Here is a 27,667-nt window from a genome sequence, read left to right as displayed (position 1 = left end):
ACTTTTGCCAATCGATCTACCGGAATATCAAAAACTACGGACTATCAAAGAGCTATCGCAATAAGAATGGTAAAGTGAGAGAACTGGTCACTATGTTGTATGCCTTAGCGTTGGTACCAGCCAACATTGTAAAAGAGGTGTTCAATTAAATATGTATTAGAGCAGAAAGAGACATAGAGGAACAGGACTATAGAATGTTTAGCTTACTGGACTACTTTGAAAGATTTTCGTTAAGTGCCAATAATCAAGGGCGGAGCCCAAAAGACTAGTGTGTTTTTGGTTTAGAAATTAGAACCAACAACGACTTAGAAGGATGGCACAGAAAACTAAATGGGCTGCTACCGCATCCACACCCTAATATGTATTTACTTTTGTCCATCCTATATAATGAGGCAAAAAATATAAACTATGTCATACAAATGTTAGAAAATGAGCAGCAACTAAGAAAACAGACACAAAGCACAAAATATAGAAATAAAGAATTAAAAAATTTATCAAACAGCTTGAAAAACAAAGCAATTTCACTTTCAAAGTTTATCAAAGCAGCCAAAAATCTAACACCAACATTTGATGGATTTTGATTTCGCCACTTTTACTACCTAAATTTTGTTTTATTTTCCAACATAGAATTTGATGACGTATTATGGCATTATATCAATAATTGTTATTATAAACAGTTGGATAATTGATCGGCCGAACCTCTGCAATGCGGTACGGATATTACTTACTCCAGCTTCCGTTTGCGAAAGGCTGCCGTGAAAATGGAATGGTATCGTAATCATTAGTAAAAACCCCGTTTTACCAAAGGGCAAGTTCATGTTCTGTGCAAATAATTCATTACTTTTAGTTTCCTGGTTAGCCTGTATGACAAACCTAGTCTGCTTTTGTTGTTAATTTTATCGATGAAGTGATAAGCTAACGTAGTAACGTAACGTATCTGGAATTAGTTTTTACTATTTGGTCCAACAGAAGAAATGGTTTACAAATATGTAACTAGCATTTAAACAAGGGAACGACGTAATTGATTTGTTTTAGCTTTTAAAGCATGGAAATCAAATTTACCATCGACTAGTTGTCATGGAAATGGTGTTAGTTGCTAGTGTAGCTATGTTCCGTATAGATATGAGAGGGGTTTGTGACTGATGCAAATTTTATTGGCCAAAGTTTACAACGTAAAAACTACAATAGAATTATGCATATTATAAAAAGCATCAATAGACAAGATTTCGCATTCAGTCAAAATTTACACCAGTTTTATGATATATAAAAGTTTTACATCACTCTTTAAGCAGTTGTTAAAAGATAGCATTGGTAAAGTAGCATATAATGAGGTATAAATTCAGTATTGTCACAGCAACAAACAGATGTAAATCATTGAAATGTTAAACTACAGCCATTCTGCTTAAACTATAAAATTGCAGTTGAGAAATATATAGTGGCTATATAAAATGAGAAATTGCATACCTTGTACTCTCTGTCACGAAACTAGCTAATACTACAATCTGCTTGAGAGATACAGTCGAAAGTGTCACTCGTACCTTTGAGCGCACCTCTTCACTGTTCGTGCTGTACTGCGGTCTTGAAACGATATCTCGCTTTTATACAGTGGCAATCTTGTAAACATGTAAACAACTACTGCTAAGTATAAAATTAGAACTTATAAATCACTAAAATAACTTTTGCAATTGGTAAGCAATAGGGTTTCGCCGATTCATTTGTTGCTTTTACTATAGGTGACAGCGTTGTCACTACATTTTCATCATTGAAAGTTAGTGCATTGCGCAATGATGACCAGTTCAGGCAGCCTACCAATTAATTATCCACCAGGTCAAATAAACAGCAAACAGGAAAATAGACAGCCAACCCAAATACATGAATCACGGCAGCACCATGCAACCCTTCAAAACACAAGTGTGTTGATCACGCTAGGGCTGCCGTTACACTCCCCCCTTTAATTCGGCCATATTTTATTGGAACGAATTCAACAACTTGCAGCTTAATAAGATAGCATGTGAGTAATATATATAAAGGCGGGGTGAGCGAGTATCAGCTAATACTAAACTATTACTAAATTAAATTGGTGCATTTACGAATTGACAGGCTTGCAAAGAAAGACTAATTTGTGTATAGGTCTCTCCACGATAGAATGTGGTGAAACACGTTTTCCTTTGCTGTTCATGTTACTATCTGCCATTAGTAGTTTGACTTTTCTAACTAACCCATCTTTGCTTGGTATTGTTGCTATAACCCTGGCTAGCGACCAGTGGTTTCTGTGTTTAGTTTCATCTTTTAAGATGACTATGTCATCAATTTCAATGTTTGGGCTAGCTTCTGTCCATTTCTGTCTGGCTTGAAGTGTTTGCAAGTATTCTTTGCGCCAGCGTGACCAAAATGTGTTGGCCAAGCTTTGTACTACCCTCCAACGCTTTCTGGAGTAAGCATCAGTTTGGTCAAACTTGCCGGGTGGAGGCAGGACAACTTTTGATTTCATTGTGAGTAACTGATTAGGAGATAGCGCAGTCGTGAATTTATCTTCGCTATTCTGCGCAGTCAAAGGTCTGCAGTTGACAATAGCCATAGTTTCATAAAGGAATGTTCGAAGTGTGCTAGTGTCTAGTCTATTGGAGCTATTCATGAGGATAGAATTTAGAATACTTCTAATTGTGTGAATGTGGCGTTCCCACACTCCTCCCATGTGGCTTGAATGAGGTATATTCGTAACAAAGTCAAAATTGTTCTCTTGGGCATACATTGATAGTTTGGAATTGCTGCTTTCTGCTAGAGCCTTACGTAGTTCGTTTGCAGCACCTATGAAGTTGGTTCCCCTGTCAGTGTGAATTTGACGAATTGGACCTCTGATTGCGATGAAACATCTAAGAGCGTTAATAAATGCATCTGCACTCATGTCATCTATGACTTCGATATGAATGGCTCTAGATGCCATACAGGTAAAGATAACCCCATAACGCTTGAATTCCTTTCGATTTTCTTTGACTACGAATGGGCCAAAACAGTCACACCCTACGCAAGTAAAAGGCGGGTTGCATGTTACTCGTTCACTTGGCAAGTCTGCCATCTTTTGTGTCTCAGTTGGACGTCTTTGTTTTCTGCATGACACACACTTGTGGATATAAGAGGCTACCATAGAGTTCAATCCTATTACCCAGAATCCTGCTGACCTGATCTCACACATTGTCATGCCTTTTCCTTGGTGTTTAACCTTCTCATGGCATTCTGCTATTACTAGTCTTTTGACATGTGAATTTTTGGGCAGTATGACTGGGTGTGTTTCTGCGAAAGGCAATCTGGCTGATTTCAGTCGACCACCGACTCTCATAACTCCTGAGGCATCAATAAAAGGGTCAAGTTTGGCCAGAGTACTAGACTTGTTCAGAGTTCCTTGCTTTACTTGCTCATACTCTGTGAGTCCATCTTGTTGGGCCCACATCATGATAGTCAGTTTTGCCTTTTCATATGATTGTACGCCAAAGTCAGGATTCGCTGGTGCCTTTTTCAATCTTGCCCAGTTCTGTAGCTTGCGCACTGCTCTCACTGCCGATGAGAGTTTTGAGTATACTTTGAGTCTTTCAGCCATTGTCAGGTCCTTTGACTTAAGTATGCTGTGGCATTTAGCTTTGACTTCTGGGTCAACGAGTTTAAGAAGAACATCTTCTTTGGCCGGAGGTATAGGCTCAAAGCAGCTGTTCCAGAGTATTTCTGGCCCGGTAAACCAGCACAAGTCTACCAGCTTTGCGACGGTAGCTCCTCGTGAGGCTATATCCGCAGGATTACTGTTTGTACTGATATGGTGCCATTGGTCAACAGTTGTAATGTTGCATATCTGTTGAACTCTGTTAGCAACATACACATGGAACCTACGTGCCTCATTGTGAATATACCCTAGTACTACCTTAGAGTCAGTCCAGAAGACCTCTTTAGTAACGTTTGCAAGTTTTAGTTCTGCCTTCAGATTGTGTGCTATTTTTGCAGAGAGTACAGCAGCTTGTAGCTCGGCTCTTGCAACTGTTACTTGCTTCAATGGGGCAACTCTGGATTTGCCGCAGAGTAGAGTACAGTGTACTCGTTTGTCTGAGTTGACATAACGTATATAAGAGCATTGACCATAGCCTCATGCACTTGCACCTGAGAAATGATGCAGTTCTGTGGCTATAACTTGGTCGAAGTCTGGTGGTTTTAAACACCTGTCAACTTTCACCCTGTTTAGCGCTAACAGATCATGTGTCCGTGACTGCCATTTTGCTTGTAGGTGTTCTGGTAATGGGTCATCCCAATCCAGATTGTCTCTGCACATCTGCTGCAGGACTTGTTTTCCCATCAAAATGAATGGTGAAATGAAACCTAGTGGATCAAACACTGAGGCTATGGTGGATAGAATTCCACGCCGAGTAGTCGCTTGGCTTTTGAGCATGACTCTAAATTGAAACTGATCATTTTCAACACACCACTCTATGCCTAAAGCGCGCTCTATTGGAAGTGTGCTATTTGCAGCTTGCAAATCAAGATCTTGAAGTTTCTCAGCTTTTTCTGAACTTGGTATGGTTCTAAGAACCTTTTTGTCATTGCTCACGAACTTGTGCAGTCTGATATTGCCCTTAGAGCTTATGTCAATAGCTCTATTTATTACAGCTACTGCTTGTTCTTGTGAGTCCAAGCTAATGAGTCCATCATCCACATAAAAATCATGCAGCATAAAATCTTTGGCTTGTACACTGTATGGATCATTTGGATTGTGTTTGTCAGTAGCTAATTGTCGCAGGCCAAATGTTGCACATCCTGGAGAGGAAGTGGCTCCAAAAAGGTGAACAGCTATCCTATACACCGCTACCTCTGACATGCTATCATCTTTGAACCAGAGGAATCTGAGATAGTCTCGATCAGATTCATGGACTTTGAACATGTGAAACATCCGTTGTATGTCACACATGACAACTATTCGGCCTTTTCTAAACCTATGCAGTACACCTATGAGGCTGTTCAAAACGTCTGGGCCTTGTAACAAGTGGTCATTAAGACACTCATTGTGGAACTTCGCACTACAGTCAAACACGACCCTAATCTTGTCAGGTTTCTTGGGATGGTACACTCCAAAATGAGGAATGTACCAAACCCTGCCTGGTTTTGCCTTGCTGTCTGTGAGCACCAATTCGGCGTCTCCAGACTCTATGATAGAATTCATGAATGAAATGTAGTCGTTCTGATATTGTGGGTTGTTTGCTAGCTTTTTCCGTAGAAGCTCAAAACGCTTTTTAGCCATGCATAGGTTGTTTGGCATCTCTGGCCGATTTTTGAATGGCAAAGGCATTGAGTAAAAGCCATCTTTAGTTTGCTCTGTGTTTTCAGTAAGTGTGCTGACAAACTGCTGATCTTCCTTTGACATGGAAGTTTGTTTAGCAATAGAGTTCTCAGAGAAATCTTGTTGCAGCAAATCTATGATTTCCTTGCATGAAGGATCTTTATTTACTTTGTATGCAAAGCTAACAGACATGGGTTCATGGTCAACGTGGCCTGGATTTTGAAATGTTGTTACGAGATGACTAACACCACTTGATCTATCCAAACCTTTTCTAGTTTGGCCTACTATGCTCCATCCTAATGGTGTTTGCACAGCATATGGATCAGAAACATTGTCACCTGTTATAGATTTCAGAGGTATAAGTGCTCTAGATGTGTCATAGCCTATGAGCATGCCTACCTCTACATTGTCTAACTTGGGAAGTTCGCACGCTATCATTTTCAAATGGGCCCAAGATTTTGCTACCTCTGCTGTGGATATGTGATCTCTATCTAGGGGTATAGAGTCTCTTGTGTATGCACATGGAACTTTTATTTTGTCAGTAGTTTTGTAACCACGAATGGTTAGGTCATTGTGCATCATACATGGCGTGTCTTTGTTCTTAGATGTCATTGTTGTTAGTTTCAATGTGGTTTGTTGACCTAGTGTATCTAACTGGGCTACTGCTTGATTGGTTACAAATGTGGTATCCGACATTGTGTCTAGCAGGGCATATACCAGTACTTCATGATCAGGCTGATTGCTACTAGATAACCATACTGGGACTATCATTGAGTTGAGTCCTGTTGCGGCTTTTAACCTATTGCATGTTGCTTTTGATCTTGTTTGACTACTTTCCTTGTTTTCTGTTGGTGCATTGTTACCTTCTTTAATTGTGTCAGCAGTTTTGGAAGTAGGTGCATATTTTGCAACAGTCGGTGGGACAGAATTTGAAACATGTTTAGGTTGCATTGCATTATGAGTTGTGTTTATGTTCTGTGTGGTTTGCACTTCTGTTCTACTGCTTGTTTTGTCAATAGGTGCGACTAATTGAGTTGCCCTTTGTTTGTCAAAGTGAAGTGCTGTGGGATGTGGCCCACTGCATCTTGTGCACTTAGCCTTGTGTCTACATTGCGATGACCTGTGGCTTGGTTTTAAGCAAGCCCAGCACAGCTTGTTTTCTTGAACAAAGCTCTTCCTTTCATCTTGTGTTTTATTTGCGAATCTTTTACATTCTGTAACCCTGTGGTTAGGAATGTTGCAAAATGTACATCGCTGACCATCATTATTGCTACTTGACAAGCGTGCCATTGATTTTGGTTTTTCTGGACTTTTGGCTTGCTTGAAGTCATCTGCACTTGCAAGACAGCTCATGAGCGTGGGGTCATTTACAATGTCTGATTCGTCACCAAGAAGTTTTACAAATTCTTCAAATTTTGGAAATTTACCATTGACTTTTTTGTGTTTCACTACTTGCCGCTTCCACCTGTTTGCTAACCAGTCTGGAAGTTTGCTCATCAGCATGATGTTTTGCTGGGAGTCATTTAAGACTGCCAATTCATCTATTTGTTGCATGGCTGTTTGGCACTGACCTAGAAAGTCTGCAAACTTTTGAATGCCAGTGTGATCATTGGCTCTGAGTTTTGGCCATTGTTGCAGTTTAGAGCGAAATGCTTCTGCTACAGCAAAATCAGATCCAAAACGATCTTTTAGCTTTTGCTTAGCTGTTAGATAAGCCATGTCCGATTTTAACAAAAAGGCACCACTGATCGCTTCTTTAGCTGGACCTGCTACGTACTTTTTAAGATAATGAATCTTGTCAGCATCTGGAATGCCTGAGCTTTCAACTAGTGTCCTAAATGAAATTTCCCAGTCTACATATTCTAGCGGATTGCCTGTAAATATAGGTGGGTCAGGCACTGGTAGCCTGCTACTGCGCATAGCTTTAGCAATTGATTCAGCAAGTATGTGCATGTCTGATACACCACTTTTTTCTGATCTAGTATTTACTGTTGATTGTGAGTTGCTTGCAAGCTTTTGCTCCATTTTTGGTGCATTATGGTCATATCTAACGGCTGAGTGAGAAGAGGCAAGAGTATTACTAACAATAGAAATGTGTTCAAGAGCATGGGTAATCTCTTCTCTCTCATCTAAGTCATGTTCTTCGAGAAGTTGTCTTCTCTGATTTATTAGTTCCTTTTTAGTCACAAGCTCATTTTCTTTCATGCGCAACTTTTGAGCGTGTAGCTTACTTTCTAGCTCTTTGAGCATGCATTCGTCTTCATATTGACGACGAAGTGCTTTTATTTCTGTGTCTACTTCAGCAGCCTGTATTCTGGCAGCTGCCAGTTTAACTGAACTTTTAGAACACATGCTGATAGAAGGTGCTTCACTATGCAAAACTGCTTGACTCTGAGACATTTTTTGGTCACTGCTTACATGTTCACTTTCAACTTTGCTAGATTCTACATAATTTTCCATGAGTTTCACTTGCTCATCAAGTTGGGTTAGGCCTGAGTATTTTGGGTCAAAGCCTCTCAAGATTTCTAAATCAGCTTTTGTATCTAGGTAAATGTTGGTCAACAATTCCTGCTTCTCTAAGTCTAAGGTGATCAGCTGATCACCAGTGAGTTTATTGAACTTTCTAATATTGCGTTGAATGTTCTGTTTTCTAATTGCAATGGCATTCTTGATTGCCTTATCACTTTGTTTACGGTTTGTCTTGCCCATTGTGATATCTATTACCTATTTGATGACACCTAGATATGGAGTGTTAGGTAGCGCTGCGTCATACCACTATTGTGAGTTTGAAAAGGTTCCAAAGGAAATACCACAAAACAACAAGGGGTCGCCAAATACCAACCTATGTGCTGCTAAGCGAGCCAGTGAACAATCAAAATATAGGAGCTTGACTGGTTTTCATAAAAACCCCAATTAACTGCCCAATTTTAATTACTTGGTTCACGACCTTATTGCTATTTACTTACTACAAATTTGCGAAATTCCAATGGCTTACCAATTACAATTACAAAAGTGAAGGTCGCTAAATAACCTAGTCCTATTAGATTGCCACAAAAAGGAGCGAGATTTTTCACGGTTGCTTTGTTGTGACTCACCGAACCTTCTTTCTTGATCTTGAGATTGAGGATAATCTGGATCCTTAGATGTGTGAATAGTTTCACTTCTACTTCTTTGTTTGTATCCTTCTTTAGGATATCTTTCCACTTGGCTTGAATCCCTCTTTAGGAGACAAGTTTTTACTTTAGCTTGAATCCCTCTTTAGAAGACAAGTTTTTACTGTAGCTATGTTCCGTATAGATATGAGAGGGGTTTGTGACTGATGCAAACTTTATTGGCCAAAGTTTACAACGTAAAAACTACAATAGAATTATGCATATTATAAAAAGCATCAATAGACAAGATTTCGCATTCAGTCAAAATTTACACCAGTTTTATGATATATAAAAGTTTTACATCACTCTTTAAGCAGTTGTTAAAAGATAGCATTGGTAAAGTAGCATATAATGAGGTATAAATTCAGTATTGTCACAGCAACAAACAGATGTAAATCATTGAAATGTTAAACTACAGCCATTCTGCTTAAACTATAAAATTGCAGTTGAGAAATATATAGTGGCTATATAAAATGAGAAATTGCATACCTTGTACTCTCTGTCACGAAACTAGCTAATACTACAATCTGCTTGAGAGATACAGTCGAAAGTGTCACTCGTACCTTTGAGCGCACCTCTTCACTGTTCGTGCTGTACCGTGGTCTTGAAACGATATCTCGCTTTTATACAGTGGCAATCTTGTAAACATGTAAACAACTACTGCTAAGTATAAAATTAAAACTTATAAATCACTAAAATAACTTTTGCAATTGGTAAGCAATAGGGTTTTGCCGATTCATTTGTTGCTTTTACTATAGGTGACAGCGTTGTCACTACATTTTCATCATTGAAAGTTAGTGCATTGCGCAATGATGACCAGTTCAGGCAGCCTACCAATTAATTATCCACCAGGTCAAATAAACAGCAAACAGGAAAATAGACAGCCAACCCAAATACATGAATCACGGCAGCACCATGCAACCCTTCAAAACACAAGTGTGTTGATCACGCTAGGGCTGCCGTTACAGCTAGGATGAACGTTTTGAAGCCTAACCTTGTATGCAGTATACACAAGCAAGTCCCTGATTCTAAACCGTATTAACAATTTTTAATAGCCCGATTTCTTTTGAACCGACCATCTAATTGAAGCTCTAAGTTTGTATAACTCAATGAAAAAAAAACAGATCAATACAGTAAATAGCTTGTTCACATTCTTTCAAAGATGTGATGTTTTAGACAAAGCTGAAGAATCAATGGTTGATGTTTTTTTATAAATAAAAAAGACAAATAGTTTAGAGTAAAGCTTTGGTTGCTAATGAGAAGCTTTCTAGTTTTGTCTATTTTCGATCATCATTACTAAGAATTTCAGTCGGTATGTCATTAAAAACTAACGTTCTGTCAGTAGACAATTTATTTTCCATTTCTTGGTTGGCTAGAAGTGCCCTCAGTATTTCGGCAATATCTCAAGAACTATTAGTCCAATCAGCTTGAAGCTTCAGAGTTGTACTTAAAATGTATACCTCACAAAGCGATCAGAGTTTCGTAATCCTACGTAAACCACAGCAAAAACAAAGCGAAAGTACTTTACTTAGGTTTACTTGGGCGTAAGATGAGGTGGAAAAACACTTCCTCAAAATCAAGTGTTAATGCCTATTGACCACAGGTACTACATGCATTGCTACAGCGGTGGCGCCATCTTTCATAACTCGGGTAGTACCTGTGCTATTGACATAATTGCTAAATTATAGGTTGTACAATGTATATCCATAAATATCTTTAAGTCATATACCTTTATTTGTCGAAATCCTGACAACAACTGACTGGCATGGTCACTCAGCTAGGGCAGGCATTGAGTGCATAATGAATGCAAACAGAATAGCATACAAGGTAAGCTTGAGACGCAGGTGCAAAGGCTAAATATACAACACTTAGTTTACTAAGATATTTAATTATCTCAACATACAAGTATGGGGCATAGAAAAGGTTACAATACCATTTTCAACAGTAAAAACTCAAGATAACTTTTGCAAGAATTGTTCTTCATTCAGCGCATAAACACGTATAAACTTTTACTTTAGATGTATCTCAGTTCATTCTTAGCCAGCGTACCATGGAAGACAATGGCATTCATTTTCGAAAGTTGTTTTATGTTGTATACTCTATTAGCAGTGTTTAAAATATGCTCAGCAATGTGCCACTTTATGTTTTCAGTTTGCCGCTTTAAAGCATCGACTCTCCACATATTGGCCCTCTTTGAATATATTGATATCACAATCAATGAATAGAATCTAGTTGCTACCGGTAAAATATTAGATTGTACACTGACGCAAATTTTAATGCTACAGATAAATCTTACACGAGCACAAATTGCAGCACTCCGTCTGGTACTCTAACAAAATGTGTTCTGCTTGGAGAACTCGCTGTACATCTTCTTTTACCTTTTGTTGAGATCAAACTGGTTCAAATTGTCATTTAAAAATTTGTTATCTTGGAGCTTCTTTGTGGCTTTGAAACTTTATAGAAATGGCGTATCAGGCGCAGATTATAGAGAAGCATGAGAAAATAAGTAGGCCTACCATTAACTTTATCATGAATTAGTTTAATACAAACATCAGAGACAGTCAAATTTTAAAACAATCAATGTTAATATTTTTAGCCAGTAAGCATCAAGTTTGTTTTTGTGTCTACTCTCACAAGTTGCCTTTATGTGTCATTGTCAAGAGTCTTGTTTATTCTAACTGTATTTATTAGTTTTTGTCTTTTTTGTAAAGCTCGGCATTGACTGAAGACATTCTTATGATGATCTACTCTTTTATCAAGTTCCTTATTACTATAATGCTTGTTTATGTATGATGAACATACTGCCTATGTGCATGTAAGGAACTATTTTTTGGGAATAAACCCTTAAAATTGCTTTTACTGCTATTTGCTGAACTTAGTCATGTTTGAAATATAGAGCGTTATATTTTTTTTATGTTTTTTAACATGAAAAATACTTTTTTGTTGTAATATAAATATATCTTTAATTAGCAAGAAAATAACAAGTGACACAAATATTTCAAAAGCACATTAACCTAATTATTGATGTAAGACAAGCGCATAGTTTACAGTGTATATAAAAAAATTCATTTATATTACAATTCACTACCAGTATATTTGTTTACATCGCAAATCACCAACGGAAATGTAGCTATACAGACGCTAAAAAGTAATGACTGACCATCGTTCCTGCTCATACATGTCCTCATCAGTATTACTATATTTAAAGAGACGTAAAGCCGGTCAATGTTATTGAAACTAACAGGGAGCACTTCACAATGATCTCTTCTACAATTTTCTGTATGTTGTTTTCTGCAAATAAAGTATATAGATTTTTTTTATTGACGAATATGGCGACAATAATTTATGTTTATAATAATATGAACAATAAATTAATAATTATTCAATAGTACATAATTTTAAATTATTATTCAATAGTACATAATTTTAAATTAGCGCTGATGGTGTGATACTTATAGTTGAATTTGAGGGTCATATTTACAATCTACATTTTTTGCAAATCATTTGGTGTTTCAAGGCCAATTATTATAGTAGAAAATTGCTAGATTTTTCTATTTTACTAGAAGTTAATTTGGATGAAGTGGTGAGGTATTTGTAATGATTTTTACCAGCGAGCATAGTGCTATCGCTGCAAATTTTAATGACAAGCGTGACGCGGTTTTGAGATCGCTGGAGATTAAAATGCTTGCGAATTATATTTAAACTAACAAAAGTCGCTTCATTTTAATTTGTGAACATTTTTGAATTTATATTTTATCTTTGCACAGAGAACAACATCAGTTAAACTGAATTATACTTCAAGATGCATTACCATCTTGACCTCAACGACCAACAAATCATTTTAATTTCATTTTCAAGTTATCATTCCTTATATTGCTCAGTTTATGATAGAATAAAATGCTGAGATTATGAAAACAAAGAACTTTGTCGGAAAATCACATGTTAAAGTATACTTTCAGTCCTATCTCAATAGGAGGTTTTGGAATGTGGTGATTCTCATAATAGAAAATCTTTATCGTATGTAGTTTGCAAATGGCTTATATCATACCTATCATATTTATCATATACCATATTGAAGCACAGGAAATACTGTTCAGTAATAGTTGTTAAGAGTTTTGGTTTAATACTAGAGACTGTCAGTGAGAGAACACAATTAGCTGTTGTCAGTTTACCCATTAGAAACCCGAATGTCCCAATTTCTTGACGTGTCAGAATCTACGGTGAAGACATATCTCTGTGTATTTCACTTAGCTTGTGTTGTAAATTGAAAAGATCTCTCAGCTAGCATTAAGTAAGCGGGGTCTGAGTTTTTTTCATTTTCACTACCCGTGTTGATTTTCAACACAACTTGCTACACTGCTTGTACGACAGCAATCCATGAAAGCATTCATAGAGTGCAATTGTTCTTAATGGCGCATTCATAAGTTTTTAACTCTTTCACTACCGCGTTAAAATCTTACCGAATGAATATTCCGCCCGAATTAATGAAACGAATTTTTCGAAAAGCCAATATACCGCTAGTATTTAAGCAATATTTCGAGAATAAAAGCAGATATCGTTTTACTGTAAAATGCATATTATTCAAAACAAAATTCTCTAGAAGATGAGTATAAAGTGAATTCCACTCTCTTACAATCTCCAACGTTTTATTTGCGTTGAACGAACACGTGGGTTTTTCCTTGCCATGATGATAGCTATCTGGTTTTGCCGTTTTGAAAAATAATTAGAAATGGAATCGTTGAACCAAAAAAATTTCTCTTAGGTGCACGTGATTGGCAACAAGGTTGTTTCACTGGAGACAATATTTGTTTGGTCTAGCTAATGTTTAGGCTTCATAATGAAAAGAAAAGTGAAACCCTATTGATAAGCCAATATATCGGCTTAAGGTCTTGACTTGAATTACCACGAAAGCCGATATATCGGCTTTCGGTAGCGAAAGAGTTAATCAGACGAGTGGTTAAGAGGTTGGTTCTCAAGAACCACCCTTCTCAAGAACCATATAGAGTTTTGCAACAAAATATTTTAGCGACCTGGCGGGAAGCACAGAGCATATGCATGTTTGGTTTGAACAAAAGCGGCAAACAAATGTGGAAACGCATAGCATTCAACCTATTAACAGACACACACAAATATGATTTATTATTATAGATTTGTGGTTTATTTTACCAGTTTATATTAGGAAATATAATATATTATTTTACACTGCTTGAACAAATACTGTGCAAGTTATGAAAAAAAAACATGGCAAGTTAGAAATAAGATGAGGATGTGTTTGCTACACACTCTACTACGTGTTTGATACTAATCTAAATGGTTTTAAGGTGGTTATTGAGGTAGGATTCCTAAAAAAGCTACAGCTAGCATTGTCTCTCGGTATCAGCAGCTTATACTCTTATCACTGAATCTTTATACTACGTTTATTTCTTTATTTCAGTACTCTGGCAGTCGGGTGCAACCCAAGAGATCATCACGTGTAATAACTATATGCACAATTAATCACAGTACAGCAGTTGATAGTGCGCCTAGCTGCCAAGTCAAATATCTGAGTTCGATTCCCGTATGATGCATTTTTTTCCTAATGCTCTAAAGGCCAGTTCGCACTATGTCGTCGTTAGTCAGTGTTTTCCTTTTGGCGTTCATCGTCGATTCTGTGAACCATGAACCGATGGCATGGCATATCGGGAAAGTTTGCAGCTGTCAAACTTCCCTGATATTTCGCCGAGCATCGACGCCCGCCTTTCAAATGTGAACCATTTCGGCGATGGTAATTCGCAGATAGCGTGATTTATTCATATCCATTTATGATAGTTGCTGCGAGACTAGTTTTGATTTCAGCACCCGAAAAAAAGGTTTCTTTACGAAAATTTAAAAAGAGAACACTATGTCACAGAGTGTTTCCTTATGCAAACGCAGATGGGTTTGTGATAGCGTGAACATCGTTATCATCGACGATCACCAAAGTATTGTGGCATCAACGCCGAGATACAGCGATATAGTGTGAACCAGCCTTAAGCACGGTTTAGGACAGACGTATGGACACAAAGTTTTATTAAAGTCAAGAATTATAGTGAAGATTACTGAATCTATTATATTTTTTCAGATATCCAGAGGTCAGCCGATGATCCAAAGAGTGTAACTGGAGCTGCGAGCATGGAGTCCACTTTCAAACTTTCTACTTTTCTGGTAAAAAATAATAATGCAGATGTTTAGAATGTGAGTAGTCACTTAATGTTGACTCGGAGTTACAACGGCAAAAAGTTGTCAAAAGATTGCTTAAAGAAATTAAATGAAAATAAATTTAAAAAATTTTTTAAAACCGTTAAAGTAACCATAAATTTATAGATATTACAGATGTACTCTAGCCATGTCAATGTTTTTGTGTATGTAAAGTAAATGATGTTAGACTAATATCCTCTGTATAGACACATACAGCACGGGTGTTAGGCTGATGTTATCACAGATGATCAACGATTTAGCGTGAGACAGTGAGATCACAATCACGAGATCTCAAGCGCGAGATCTCCTGTTACAGTGTGATACAGAGTGTATCAGGCTTTATACTTAGAGCTGACAACAATGTCTACAGAAACATTTTTCTAAATTCTATTCCCACTAGAAGAAAAATAGCTACTCTATCATCATCATTTGTGCAAACAAATTAAATTGAATCGGAATTTTGTTCAATAGAATTGCTTACTTTAGCCAGCAGCGTTAGTTGCGAGTAGAGTTGCCCCGATTTCAATATCGGAATCGGTATCGGTGCCGATATGGGTGTTAAGTATCTGAATCGGTATCGGCCAATCTTTTCTTAAAAAATCGGAAACTTCAGATACTTTTTGCAGTTCAACTATTTAGCAGAAAACCGTATTTTAGCCTGCTGCACTAATCAAAAATCATCAGCTGCAAGTTCCTTACTTTCACCTAATGAATTCCAAGCCTGTCACACATTCTATTTCATGTCTATAGCCTGATAAACGTCAACACAGCTGAGGAATCTTTTGACTTTAGACAGGACGTAATCAACAAGTGCGGTATTTCCCAATACAGCGATATGATTTATTGCAGCCAATCACGAACAAGAGATCAATGATGGAAACAAGAATGCGTGCGTGTGGTGTAACATTTCTATGTACTAGTATTACGAAAGTAATTTGAGCAGTCCATGCATAAAGTTATTTACGTATCTCTCTTGATCCTGATGATATGATGTATCGTTTGCATCGCATAAAATAACCTGAGTGACTTATCGGTATTTAGCCTGTCCTCCATCATCTGTTGCAAGTGAAACCTTCTCTTGTACGACTGGCTACATCACTAGTGATGGAAGATAGGGACGTCTCACTGAGATAATTGAATCACCAACGGTAATTTAGATGAACGTTTATTTGCTCTAAACTTATACCGGTGCATCAGTTCATTCAGCAGTAGAAGGCAGACTTCATTATCACAGAGAAAGATGTACCACTAACAGTAATTACCATTATTAATAGCAGATTACAAGAAACATGGACTGTTTTGTTACTAGATGCGCGGTATGTCAGTATGTGAATTTAATATACATGTATATCTTTTTCCATAAATACAAACAAATAAATGCATCAATATTTATATTTTCTTTGCATTATATTTGTGTAATAAAATTAACAATTATCTATGCAACACAAAAGATCTGAATCGGATTATTTTTCAATAAGAATCGGTATATCGAATCGGTATCTGAATCGGCTGGTGAAGTTAGAATCGGGGCATCTCTAGTTGCGAGTCCTACCCATTATAATGAAGAGATTTATCTATATACATAAAACATAAAAAACAAATGCTAATGATCGCTAAACAAATCACAAATAATAGAAAATACTGATACTTTCTGATAAAATCTAAAACTTTTGTGTAAATTCCACCAAACTTGCAACAAAATTCACTTACAGTTATTTGGTATCAAAAGATTCACCATGTTGTGTTGTAGCTGCAAAATATGTGGAAATGTGATTACAAGCTCCTAAAAGCTAAAAAACGAACAGTTAATCACCGCCATCACGAAACCGCCGTAGATCGGAATCAGTTTATTTATCTGACGTAGTCATTACATTTGGTTATTGTTTTGACACGTGAATTGAAAGGCCAATTAAAGGCTCAATATAAAACATCTCGTAGCACTAGTTTATGACAAACACTTCGGGTTTTGCCGAAGACCCTGTATCAAATATAGATGCTCGCTACTATACAGGTTTGTTTCGGCTTGGTCTAATTGTCTAGTCGTAATCTGATCTTATGACCAATACTTCCTGCCAAACAGCGTGAATAATTTCGTCAGCATTTTTCGATTATCACAGGGGACCAACAGGTTCATCATGTTTATCAGACAATGATATGTACTCCTTCGAGCTAAGGTTAAAAAATTAAACGAATTTTCACGGTAGGTTATAAGATATCAGTGCTGAAAGTGACAGCATTGCAATGGACATGAAATAGACACGTAAGAACAATAGACATAGTTTTATTTAATGCTTGAAGTATATTTGCGAAAATATTTCGACGAATGAGGTTGCATGAAAGTGTAAACAGAAGCCATCTCGTTCAGCTACTACGTCCCATTTGAGCCGTTTTGGAAAGAGATTCTAATCTACGGCGGTTTTGTGATGGCGGCGATTAACTGTTCGTTTTTGAGCTTTTGAGAACTTTTAATCACATTTCCACATATTTTGCACCTACAACACAACATGGTGAACCTTTTGATGCCAAATAACTGTATGTGAACTTTGTTTCAAGTTTGGTGGAATTTACACAAAAGTTTTAGATTTTATCAGAAAGTATCAGTATTTTCTATTATTTGTGATTTTTTTAGCGATCATTAGCATTTGTTTTTTATGTTTGAGGTCATCTGATTGTCAAATTTTTTCTAATATAAAGTCAATAAAACTTGTTCGCAATTAAAACACTCAGAAGGAAACTACAAAGCGAAGTGATGTCACTAGTTATAATCATTGCGATAATTGATGTCAGCTATTGTGCTCAAGTTGAAGTGTTACCCATCTCTATTCTGTCGGTCTCTTTGTAACTATCGTTGTCATAATCACACTTTCGATTGATCTGACCATTTTAATCGCAATGAAGTTGTATCCATTTTAATCTTGGCACATCCTGGCAATCAGATCACCTCAAACATAAAACAATCACAAATGATAGAAAAATCCTGATTACTAATACAATCTACAAAAATTCTGTGCCAGAATGGATGAAAGCCAGAGATCCAAAAATGAGACAGAGACCTGTTGTGTGTTTGTAGAACAAAGCCCGACCTCTAATACATCAAAGTGTAAGGTTTAAGGGCATTCCGCGATACAACAGAACTAACTGGAAGCCGATACCTCCAAGGAGCCATAGAAAAGATGATTACAAATTGCCTGAGCCAGTACATTGGAGTGCACCAATCTTACGCTACCAGGTATGATGTTACCATCTGCCTGACACCATCTAGCTGGCAGTTTTCATCCGTAACCACTGCTTCAGTAGTCTTTCTGCCAATAATAATGGTTCACTTACAGAGCCGTTCCCAGATTGTTTTTGTAAGCATTCTCTCTCATCTATCATCATTTGGCTGATTTGATTGTTTTAGTCAACTGTGTAGATTGCAATCATTTTGTGTATGATTTACTATGATTTTTTTTCGTAAAGTAGTACAGTAAACGCCACTACAACATAAATAATCTGTTTTGTTTGCGTTATACCGTATATTATACCGATTTTACCGCATATTAGGCCTAAAATGCATGTAAATAATGTAGCTTTATCGGTTCCTAGATCTTTTCTAACTCACCCCTTTGGTCTTTCAAAAGGGAAAAAATAACCGAATTTCTTAATTTAATAGCTGTACAGTAACTGGGATATTATTGATTTATTATTATTATTCAATATTATTGATATTATTGATTTGTATCAACAACTTTTCCCTTTTTCACATCACTTACACTTGATTTAAGGTCCAAGGTTATGATAATTTTATATTAAGGGGAGCACTCACCCTTCAATGTCATTTTAATTCCACATTTTTTCTTTACAGCAAGGCTAATGCTGCAAAAAGAAAAATTTTATATATGAAAATACATATTTGCTATAATGAGAGCTGTGTCTGTCTAGAGCCAGGGTTAGGATAAAAAGTTGCTATCAGTGGGACTTGAACTCATTATATACGGCTGAGTAGACTGACACTTAAGACCTGCAATAATCGATCTGAAATCTTTATGCATCTGCTTGATAACATTCTCAAAGAACAACTTAGGTTATCTGGAGTGTTCCGATTGGTTCAATTTGTTCTCAATGAATTAACTATGGTTGATAATTGCAAATTGTATAGTTTTCAGTCAGCGATCTTTCGGATGAAAAGATTGACAATATTATCTCTAAGTTTGTGTAGCAACTGTGAATTAAACTTTGAACTGAAAACTCACAGGAATAAGGTATGGAAGGTATGGTCTATAAAACACACGGTTAAAAGTCTTGGGTTTGTATTTGCTAGGAAAAGCTCGCTAAGACAGCGGGCGAGCCAGCACCGGAGCCAAAAGAAATGCATGTGGTGACTAGGTGTAAAGTGCTCAAAGGAGAGACTAAAGTCTGCAAAGAACTGTGTGAACATTTCGGCATGGACAAGGTCTGCTCTATATACTACTACTAGGTTAATGCCCGGGTAATAAAGAAGTCTTTGGACAAAAAATTTATTCTTTTTTAACATATACAACATTTACCATTTTAACTTTTAAATAACTGTAAAGATTTTCAAACCTTTTCTAACAACTGTAATTTTTAAATTTTATATCACGAAAGAAGTTGTTTCGTTGAAATAAATTCAGAGGAAAAATAAAACTGTTAAGGTGTTTGCTTAGATGTAAATGTTAAATCATTATACCATCGTGTATAAATGTTGTGTTTCCAGATGTTTTAGCAGAGTTTGTCCAGTGAAGACTAATTCCAAAGTTAGCATGCATAATCTCCTTGCCAAGTGGCCAAAAATATTCGGTTTCAAACTCCATTTGGTTCCAGAGAACCATTTTCTTAAACACCCGCCTGCAGGTTATCTGATTGATAATGAAAGGAATCCTGGGTATCCCGGGCTCACTGCTAGTCAAAAATCAAATGGATTAAATGTGTAAAATGTGAAAATAAAAGAATATAAATGAATAGTGTTAACATAAAGTTAGCATAGTCTAAGTTAGACTAACTCCGTATCTGTATCACCATCTCTACCCTCTATCCGTCTCTTTTAATACCAGGTTACATTTTCAATCGTCTGTCTATATTGTAATGTGAAGTGACAACTTACCTTTATTACCTCTCACTCTCTTAGTTTAGTTTCTTACATTTAGTTTAGTTTTTCTCACGCAGTTCTCTACATTATTTTATCTAATGTGTTTATTTTTAATCTTTACTATAATAAGAGCCGTGTTCGTCTGTCTGAAGCGTGGTTTGAGGTTGTGAAAAAAATGCATCATACGAGGTTCGAACTCACAACTTTCGACTGTGTAGATCAATACTCTACCATTTGTGCCAATCGACCGCTCTGCTGGATTGTGAAATAATTGTGAAATTACTTATTACACACAACAATTTCTCACACCAAACCATTAGGGTACTAGTGTTATATGTAAGTGCCTCGTGTATCTATATGTACCATTAGGGTACTAGTGTTATATGTAAGTGCCTCGTGTATCTATATGTACCATTAGGGTACTAGTGTTATATGTAAGTGCCTCGTGTATCTATATGTACCATTAGGGTACTAGTGTTATATGTAAGTGCCTCGTTTATCTATATGTACCATTAGGGTACTAGTGTTATATGTAAGTGCCTCGTGTATCTATATGTACCATTAGGGTACTAGTGTTATATGTAAGTGCCTCGTGTATCTATATGTACCATTAGGGTACTAGTGTTATATGTAAGTGCCTCATGTATCTATATGTACCATTAGGGTACTAGTGTTATATGTAAGTGCCTCTTGTATCTATATGTACCATTAGGGTACTAGTGTTATATGTAAGTGCCTCGTGTATCTATATGTACCATTAGGGTACTAGTGTTATATGTAAGTGCCTCTTGTATCTATATGTACCATTAGGGTACTAGTGTTATATGTAAGTGCCTCTTGTATCTATATGTACCATTAGGGTACTAGTGTTATATGTAAGTGCCTCTTGTATCTATATGTACCATTAGGGTACTAGTGTTATATGTAAGTGCCTCATGTATTTACCTATATGTGATGATTTCAAGATATGTAGGGAATTAAGTGACATGCAAGTATTCTTTTAAGAATATTAGTTAAATGCCGGCGTTGCACGGGTAATAAAAACCAAGTTATAAACTGACAGGTAATGTAGTTGCTATTGGCTAAGTTGACTAATTAGCCACAGAAGCAGTGACTAATTAGTCATGAAGTCAGCTTGGGTGACGTTACGTCATCACTCGACGTTGTTAGGCGTATTTTAAATGATTTATTAACTACGTGCACAGTTACTCCAATTTCACAATTGTACCTACAAGTAAGCCGTTTTAGCCATAAAAATGCATTTCTACTATAAAAACAGCGGTGTTTTCCTGTTTGTTTTCTATTTGTATTCAGGGGACAAAGGTTAAGATAAAAGATAACTTTTGACGATATTCCTAACTCGTGACATTCAGATTGGTAGACCGACGCTGTACAAATCGATCGCCTTCAAGTATTTACTATCAATTGTGCAGCTACCTATCCTCTGTTTTGTCACCACACCTACAATCTATCCCAACGAACTAACCTGTCATGGCGTTTCTTCTCACAAGTGCGGCGAGATAAGTCACCATTCAAATCGATTTTGAAAAGTAGCCCCTAATTGACATTTACATCATGGAGAATTTTTTACATGTACTATGAAGCAAAAACTTAGCATAAATCTTTTACGTTATCTAGAATTTACGTTGTAGAAGGCATACATTATAGTAGCATTTACTTTATATATATAATATAGATAACCATACCTGTCGCTTTATCTCCCAAGTATGGTAAGAGAGAAAGCGATATTTAAAGGCTATTTAAGAGATTATCATTATTCAAATCAAATTTGAAAACTATCACTGACTCAACACTTTACGTTATATGGAATGTTTTACGTAGTACGAAGCAAAAACTTTACATAAATTATTTATGTTATGTGGAATTTACATTATATGAAGTATACGGTTAAGGAGTGTCTACTGTATATAGATCTGCTCACACATGATTGTTTTGACACATGAAACAGATGTCAGAACAAATTATAGGAACGTCTACTGTATATAGATTTGCTCATACAAATGATTGTTTTGACACATGAAGCGGGTGTCGGAACAGATTATAGGAGCGTCTTCTGTATATAGATTTGCTCATACAAATGATGGTTTTGACACATGAAGCAGGTGTCGGAACAGACTATCGGAGAATCCACAGTATATAGATTTGCTCATACAAATGATTCTTTTGACATATCAAGCAAGTGTCGGAACAGATTAACTTTCGTATGTCCAAGGTTGACTGTATTTAGAGTCTGTAAGAGAATAGTTTGTATGTTACAGCTTCATAAGCCGGTCATAATAGCTAACACCCCCTTCAACAACACACTGCTCATGCAGATCAAGCACCTCATTCGTGTTAAGCCCTTACTACTACCCGAAGGTTTCCCTAAACACCCTTCAGACCTCATGCACACACAGCTGCGAACAGATGGGACTTTGCACGTCATTCCTGTGAGTCCTAACTCCTAGTTCAACATAGTGTTAGTAGGAGATACCACATTGTTATACAACAGGCAGTGCGTCTTATGGTCGATTAGTCTATATTTTATTAGACACGTGATAGCAGCCTTTTAATGTCACACTATTTGTTCACTCGTTAGTAGCCCCAGATGTTATTCTATTTGATATTGGTCACTGGTTTGTAGCTCTGATGTTATACTGGTCGTTATTGGTCACTCGTTAGTAAGCCCCTCATGTTATTCTATTTGTTATTGATTACTTGTTTGTAGCTCTGATGTTATATTGGTTGTTATTGGTCACACATTGCTAGCCCCTGATGTTATAATATTTGTTATTGGTCACACATTGCTAGGCCCTGATGTTATAATATTTGGTATTGGTCACACATTGCTAGGCCCTGATGTTATAATATTTGGTATTGGTCACACATTGCTAGCCTCTGATGGTATAATATCAGTAATATCAGTGTTTGGTCACTTAGTAGTCTATACTCACATTTATATAGCGATTGGAAATGCAAGAAGAGAGTGAGAAACCGAGATTGCTGCAGCCAAAGACTGTCTATATGAAGAACAAAAAAGTTGTTAGTCAGCATGGTCTACTACAGGACTACTTCAAATGTGACTACCGCTGGAGGTACGTGTCTGTCAGATCTAAACTGACGCTCTTTGTTAGTTTTCCTTGTATTCGGATCGAGGGACACCTGTTTATTGTAGTCATATGTCATCAGACGTGCTCCACACTCGTCAGAGATTTTCTACAGAATTTTTAGACTCAAGAGGGTAGGGAATGTTTCTAATGTGCCTTTGTCATTTTATTTAATATAATGACAAATATTTGTCATTGGGTGACAAATATTAAGCTTCTACGATCAACTCGTTTGCTATTTTCAGGCCATTCGTGCTCTCAGGCTTTTATTCATGTTTTAGTTCATACAATTATATTTGGGAAGTTGTCTTTCTTTGCCTAACATTTATAAGGGAATCTAAATAGTCCTTCATAGTCAGTCCTCCATATTTTGGCTAGTTGCAGAAAATTTAAAGTTTTTTGATCAAATACGATATATATTTCATGTATATGTATTTATATATATATATATATTATAGTTTATATTTATTGATATATGAAATATGCTTGTAGTTAATCACTTTATTTTCACTCAACTATCAAATAATCTTAAAATTAAGAATTAATTACCCAGAATCCTTAAACTCTTTCGCTACTACGACAGCCGATGTATCGGCTATCGATGTAATAGAAGTACAGACCATAAGCCGATAAATCGGCCTACGGTCTGTACTTCTATTACCGCAATAGCCGATGTACTTATTACAGCTGACGAGCTCTCACGGCACACTCGACCACCAGCATACTAGTATGAATAATTGTAACAGATCATGTCATTTTCAACACAAATGAGGTCAAATCAAAACTGTTCTCGAAATTGAAATGGAAGCAATTCTGAGATGCAGCTTTTTATGGAAGGTGGTGTTGGTCAATATGGTCCAAACAAAAGACTGAAAGATTTGTCTTGAAAGATGATGGGTTAGATATTAAACAGTTGACGTTTTTGTTATTTGTTGACGTTTAGGAAAGTCATAGCAACTGCAGGCTACAAACATTACATTTTCATGAATGATAGAAATGACTCGGCTTCACAAAACTCTAAAGCACATGGACAATTTTCACATTGGAAGCCCGTTGTGCACTATATGAAAGGCCTCATTTGTGTTGAAAATGATACTATCTGTCATATTTGTATGTGAACTCGGATACAGTTTTTCTTCATCGCATAAAAATACTCGTTTTGAAAGTGAACCAGACGATTACAGTTTTTACTAAACATAGACCTTAGAAATACAGAGTTGAGCAGATTATCGTAGCAGGTTACAATGTATAGATACAATGTGGCTTTAGTACTTCCATGTTTAGCAGCAGAAGTTGTCTAACAGTTTCTGGACACTCTATCACTACTACGCTAAATTGGCTATTCTGACTAATTCAGCCGATGCATCGGCTTATCAATTGGGTTTCACTTTTCTTTTCATTACGGAGCCTACACATTAGCTAGACCAATCAAATTTTGTCTCCGACGAAACAACCTTGTTGCCAATCACATGCAACCACTCAACCACTTCAAAAATCTTTTTGCTTAGCAATTCTAATTATTTTCAAAACCGGAAAACCAGATCACTATCGTCATGGCAATAAGAAGTTCACCCCGATACATGGTTACTGAAGTTACATTGTACCTATACTATGTAACAATGTACAATGTCCTTTTTTATTCACTGTGTTTCTGTGACACGGTGTGTCTGCAAGCCATCAGCAAAATGGAAATTGCAAAATCCGCAAGTCAAACGAGTTTCGTTACTCACAAATCAATCGAATGCTTCATGGTTGCGAAAGACAGAAACGGCACTTGCCAATGATGCAATAAAATGCTGTGCCAGCTATTCTATTTTAAACATTCTCCACACTTTAGTCATTATTATTCCAAATGTGAACATTCCGAATTTGGAAATCCGAATCTTTTTCAACAAATCGCTCGGGTTAATCCGCATCATGTGAATATCTATCAAAACACTTTTTAGACGGCAACTCAACTTCTGCACAATTCCAAAGTCACATCAGTCTCCTTGTGGAAACTTAGTGTATCACTATGTTTCATAGTGTATGTAAATAGGGCTAGTTATTACATCATGGAGGTGAATCTTTTGAATTTTGAGATGTCTCAGTGTGGTCCTGCAAAGAGTATTTTAGAGTTTCCTTGATCTGATACACGTGCATTATAAAAACATTTTAGATACCAACTAAATAGTTATATCCAGTATTATAGTTATTATATATATTAGCTGTTAGTATTTCTATACTAGCTATATAGTATTATATCCATATATTATAGTTATATCCAGTCAGGAGTTGCCATCTGTTAAACAGAAAAGGATTATATTTATTTGTGTCAAAAATTTACCATTCGTTTAAGAATAAAAAAATATATTGACATGTTTAGTAAATGGTTCACATTCCCTGTCAGTCACAGCTTGATGTCAGCCAATGAGTAGTCATGGCATGTTGACCCATAAATAAGGAGCGAATGAGGAGACATTCTGCTCCTTATTTTACTTATCACAATTTATGTTGCCGGTCAAGCTTTTAATTAGTTGTTCTTGGAAAACAGTAGTTGAAGTATCCTATCCAAGGGATTCTACCTCTGACTTTTGTTATTTAGTACTGGAGTTGTCAACCCCATAATTAATGCAACTTTGAAAACTACTGTTAGAGCATCCATCTAGGAATTCACCTCAGACTTGTTTATTTAAATTGGAGTTGTCAACTTTTTATCTATAACTTTCCAATTGAAGAGTCAATTTCTTCAAGAAATAGGGTGGCCCATGTGAACACTAATTTAGACATAGCTGTAGTAATTGCTAAACACCAAGATTCTGTTTTAGAAAAGCTGAATGTCCCTTAATCATTGCTAACATTGAACGGTTGATATGAAGACTTAACTTGTATAAATCAGTGATTGTATGTAGAAGTCTTAACGAAAGGTAGCTTAGGATTGGTTCACATTCGTCCCCTTTACATGCAAACTAACATTAAACTGACGAAGCAAGTATGTGAGCCTTGGCGTGAAATCATCATACAAATGGAAACTTTTGGCTTGGCTACATTTTTTACCTGCCTGGCCAAGGTGACCCAGGTTGTGTAGGTATCCAATCTATAAGCATTTATAATACTGGTCTTTTTAGTTAATTTGCTAGATGAGGTTAGATCTCATCTAGCAAATTCTAAGAACTCCCTACATAGTCAAATTTTCCAAAGTGTGACAGGACATGAACTAGAGCCTTTGCTCCTTGAGTAATGTGAATGGTGTGGGGAAAATGTGGCGATGTTTACTATAATAAGTCTATTTGTCAGAAGCCAGGGTTGGAGGTTGGGAAAAGGATTGCTTCGTATTGGTTTTGAACTCGCAATCTTCAGCATGGTAGACCGACATTCTAACAATTATGTCAATCAACCACCCATTGGTATTGCAGAATAGTTGTACATACAGGTTAGTTATTATATCTGACGATCTCTCACAGTGCACCAGACGGCTAGGGTACTCATAAATATAATTTCATATTCTAGCTCACCATTATGTGTACCTTGTCATGCCAGCCAGCCAGTTCACCATTATTCATCTTTCTCTCTCAACTATTTTTCTTGCTATCATCGCAGGTACAACGAAGATGGGAAGGAGTACTCATACAAGGCCCGCAATGGTTCCTAGCACTTGCATAGAATTCAAGTCTTTCACCTCTGAGGAGCAAGAAGAGCAGAGAACAGCTGCCGTTTACTCGGAGAGAAGATAACTCCGGGGTTTGATGTTGCTCAGGGCTGACAATAGACTGGATTTGTTGAACCCATATTTATCAGCTTGCGGTAGCTTCCCATTTATGTTATTTCATGGAATACATGTCAGTATGAATATTATAGCTTTAGTTGCCATGGTGATGAGAAAGGAATTTCTAAAGAATGTTCAAGCTACTGCCAAATATTATCTGGCTTTAACGTTGTTACCTTGGTATGACGGCATCAGAGACTAATGACTATGCTAAGATATCATATGCTCATCTCTAGTTACTAGGATGGATGTTGGAGGTGGTAACAAGTTACCAAACCATATGTACTGGAACAGACTTGGTAAACCTTAATCTCTGAAGATCAGTGGTAGACAGCGGAGCGAGCGATAACAGACAAGCTGTGGGTAGCTGTCATCTGTAAAGGGCCAATTAGACAATGAATGATTTATGACAGACAACCATAACGTCAGTTCACTGATGGCTTACCTTGACTACATGCTCACCAACTATCCATCATAAGTAAAAACACAGACTCCAGTGAAAACTACAAGCTAGTACAGCGGTAATTGACTACCAACAGTGATTAAACATTTCACTAGTGGATAGGAAATACAAAGTTTATATCTAACCCTAAAAACTGCTTTATAATAATCAATAGTAAATAAATATAGTAGAATCCTTGTAACGAAATTATAAAAAACATCTAGTTAACAAAAAGGCTTCAAGTTGATCTTAACGGATGAAATATTCGACTATCATAATTTGGTGACGGCTTTAAATTGCTAAACAAAGTTATGCAGTGAACATTCGGTATTTCTCACGATATTCCAAGTTATTATTGTTTCACACGGCCTGGTTTGCCTTCGTCAGCATTAGACGGTGAAATACAGTTCAACATCCAATGCTGACAAAAGCAAACCAGGCCATGAAAAAAAACATTGGATCAAATGTTGTTTTCTGTAAGTGAAATTTCCAAATGTCTAACCTAAAGTTCCTGCATCTTTTTGATAAGATAAGATCAAATGATAATTAGCGTATGATTTAATGATATTATATTTATAGACAATAATTACATTTCGGATTGAAGT

The 27,667-nt window shown here is 36.6% G+C and overlaps 2 protein-coding genes across 2 annotated transcripts; one reads left to right on the top strand and one right to left on the bottom strand.

Annotated features, from left to right (window-relative positions):
• The first annotated feature begins 735 nt into the window (after window positions 1–735).
• LOC137401799 (large ribosomal subunit protein uL30m-like) lies at window positions 736–26,711 on the top strand. The gene is made up of 7 exons (XM_068088283.1): window positions 736–808; window positions 14,567–14,649; window positions 17,753–17,911; window positions 18,983–19,114; window positions 22,048–22,218; window positions 22,733–22,863; window positions 26,455–26,711. Exons 2-7 carry the CDS (start codon window positions 14,617–14,619, stop codon window positions 26,504–26,506), a joined length of 678 nt encoding a protein of 225 aa, XP_067944384.1. The 5' UTR covers window positions 736–808; window positions 14,567–14,616; the 3' UTR covers window positions 26,507–26,711.
• On the bottom strand, window positions 2,087–8,023 carry LOC137402418 (uncharacterized). Its single transcript, XM_068088917.1, has 2 exons — window positions 4,217–8,023; window positions 2,087–4,033 (listed from the first exon to the last, which is right to left on the bottom strand). Exons 1-2 carry the CDS (start codon window positions 8,021–8,023, stop codon window positions 2,087–2,089), a joined length of 5,754 nt encoding a protein of 1,917 aa, XP_067945018.1.
• Window positions 26,712–27,667: the final 956 nt, after the last annotated feature.

Source organism: Watersipora subatra, chromosome 8, assembly GCF_963576615.1.
Source record: "Watersipora subatra chromosome 8, tzWatSuba1.1, whole genome shotgun sequence".
In the NCBI taxonomy this organism is placed as follows: domain Eukaryota; kingdom Metazoa; phylum Bryozoa; class Gymnolaemata; order Cheilostomatida; family Watersiporidae; genus Watersipora; species Watersipora subatra.
Note: the sequence above shows the minus strand (reverse complement) of the source record. Positions and strands in the feature narration are given on the sequence as shown.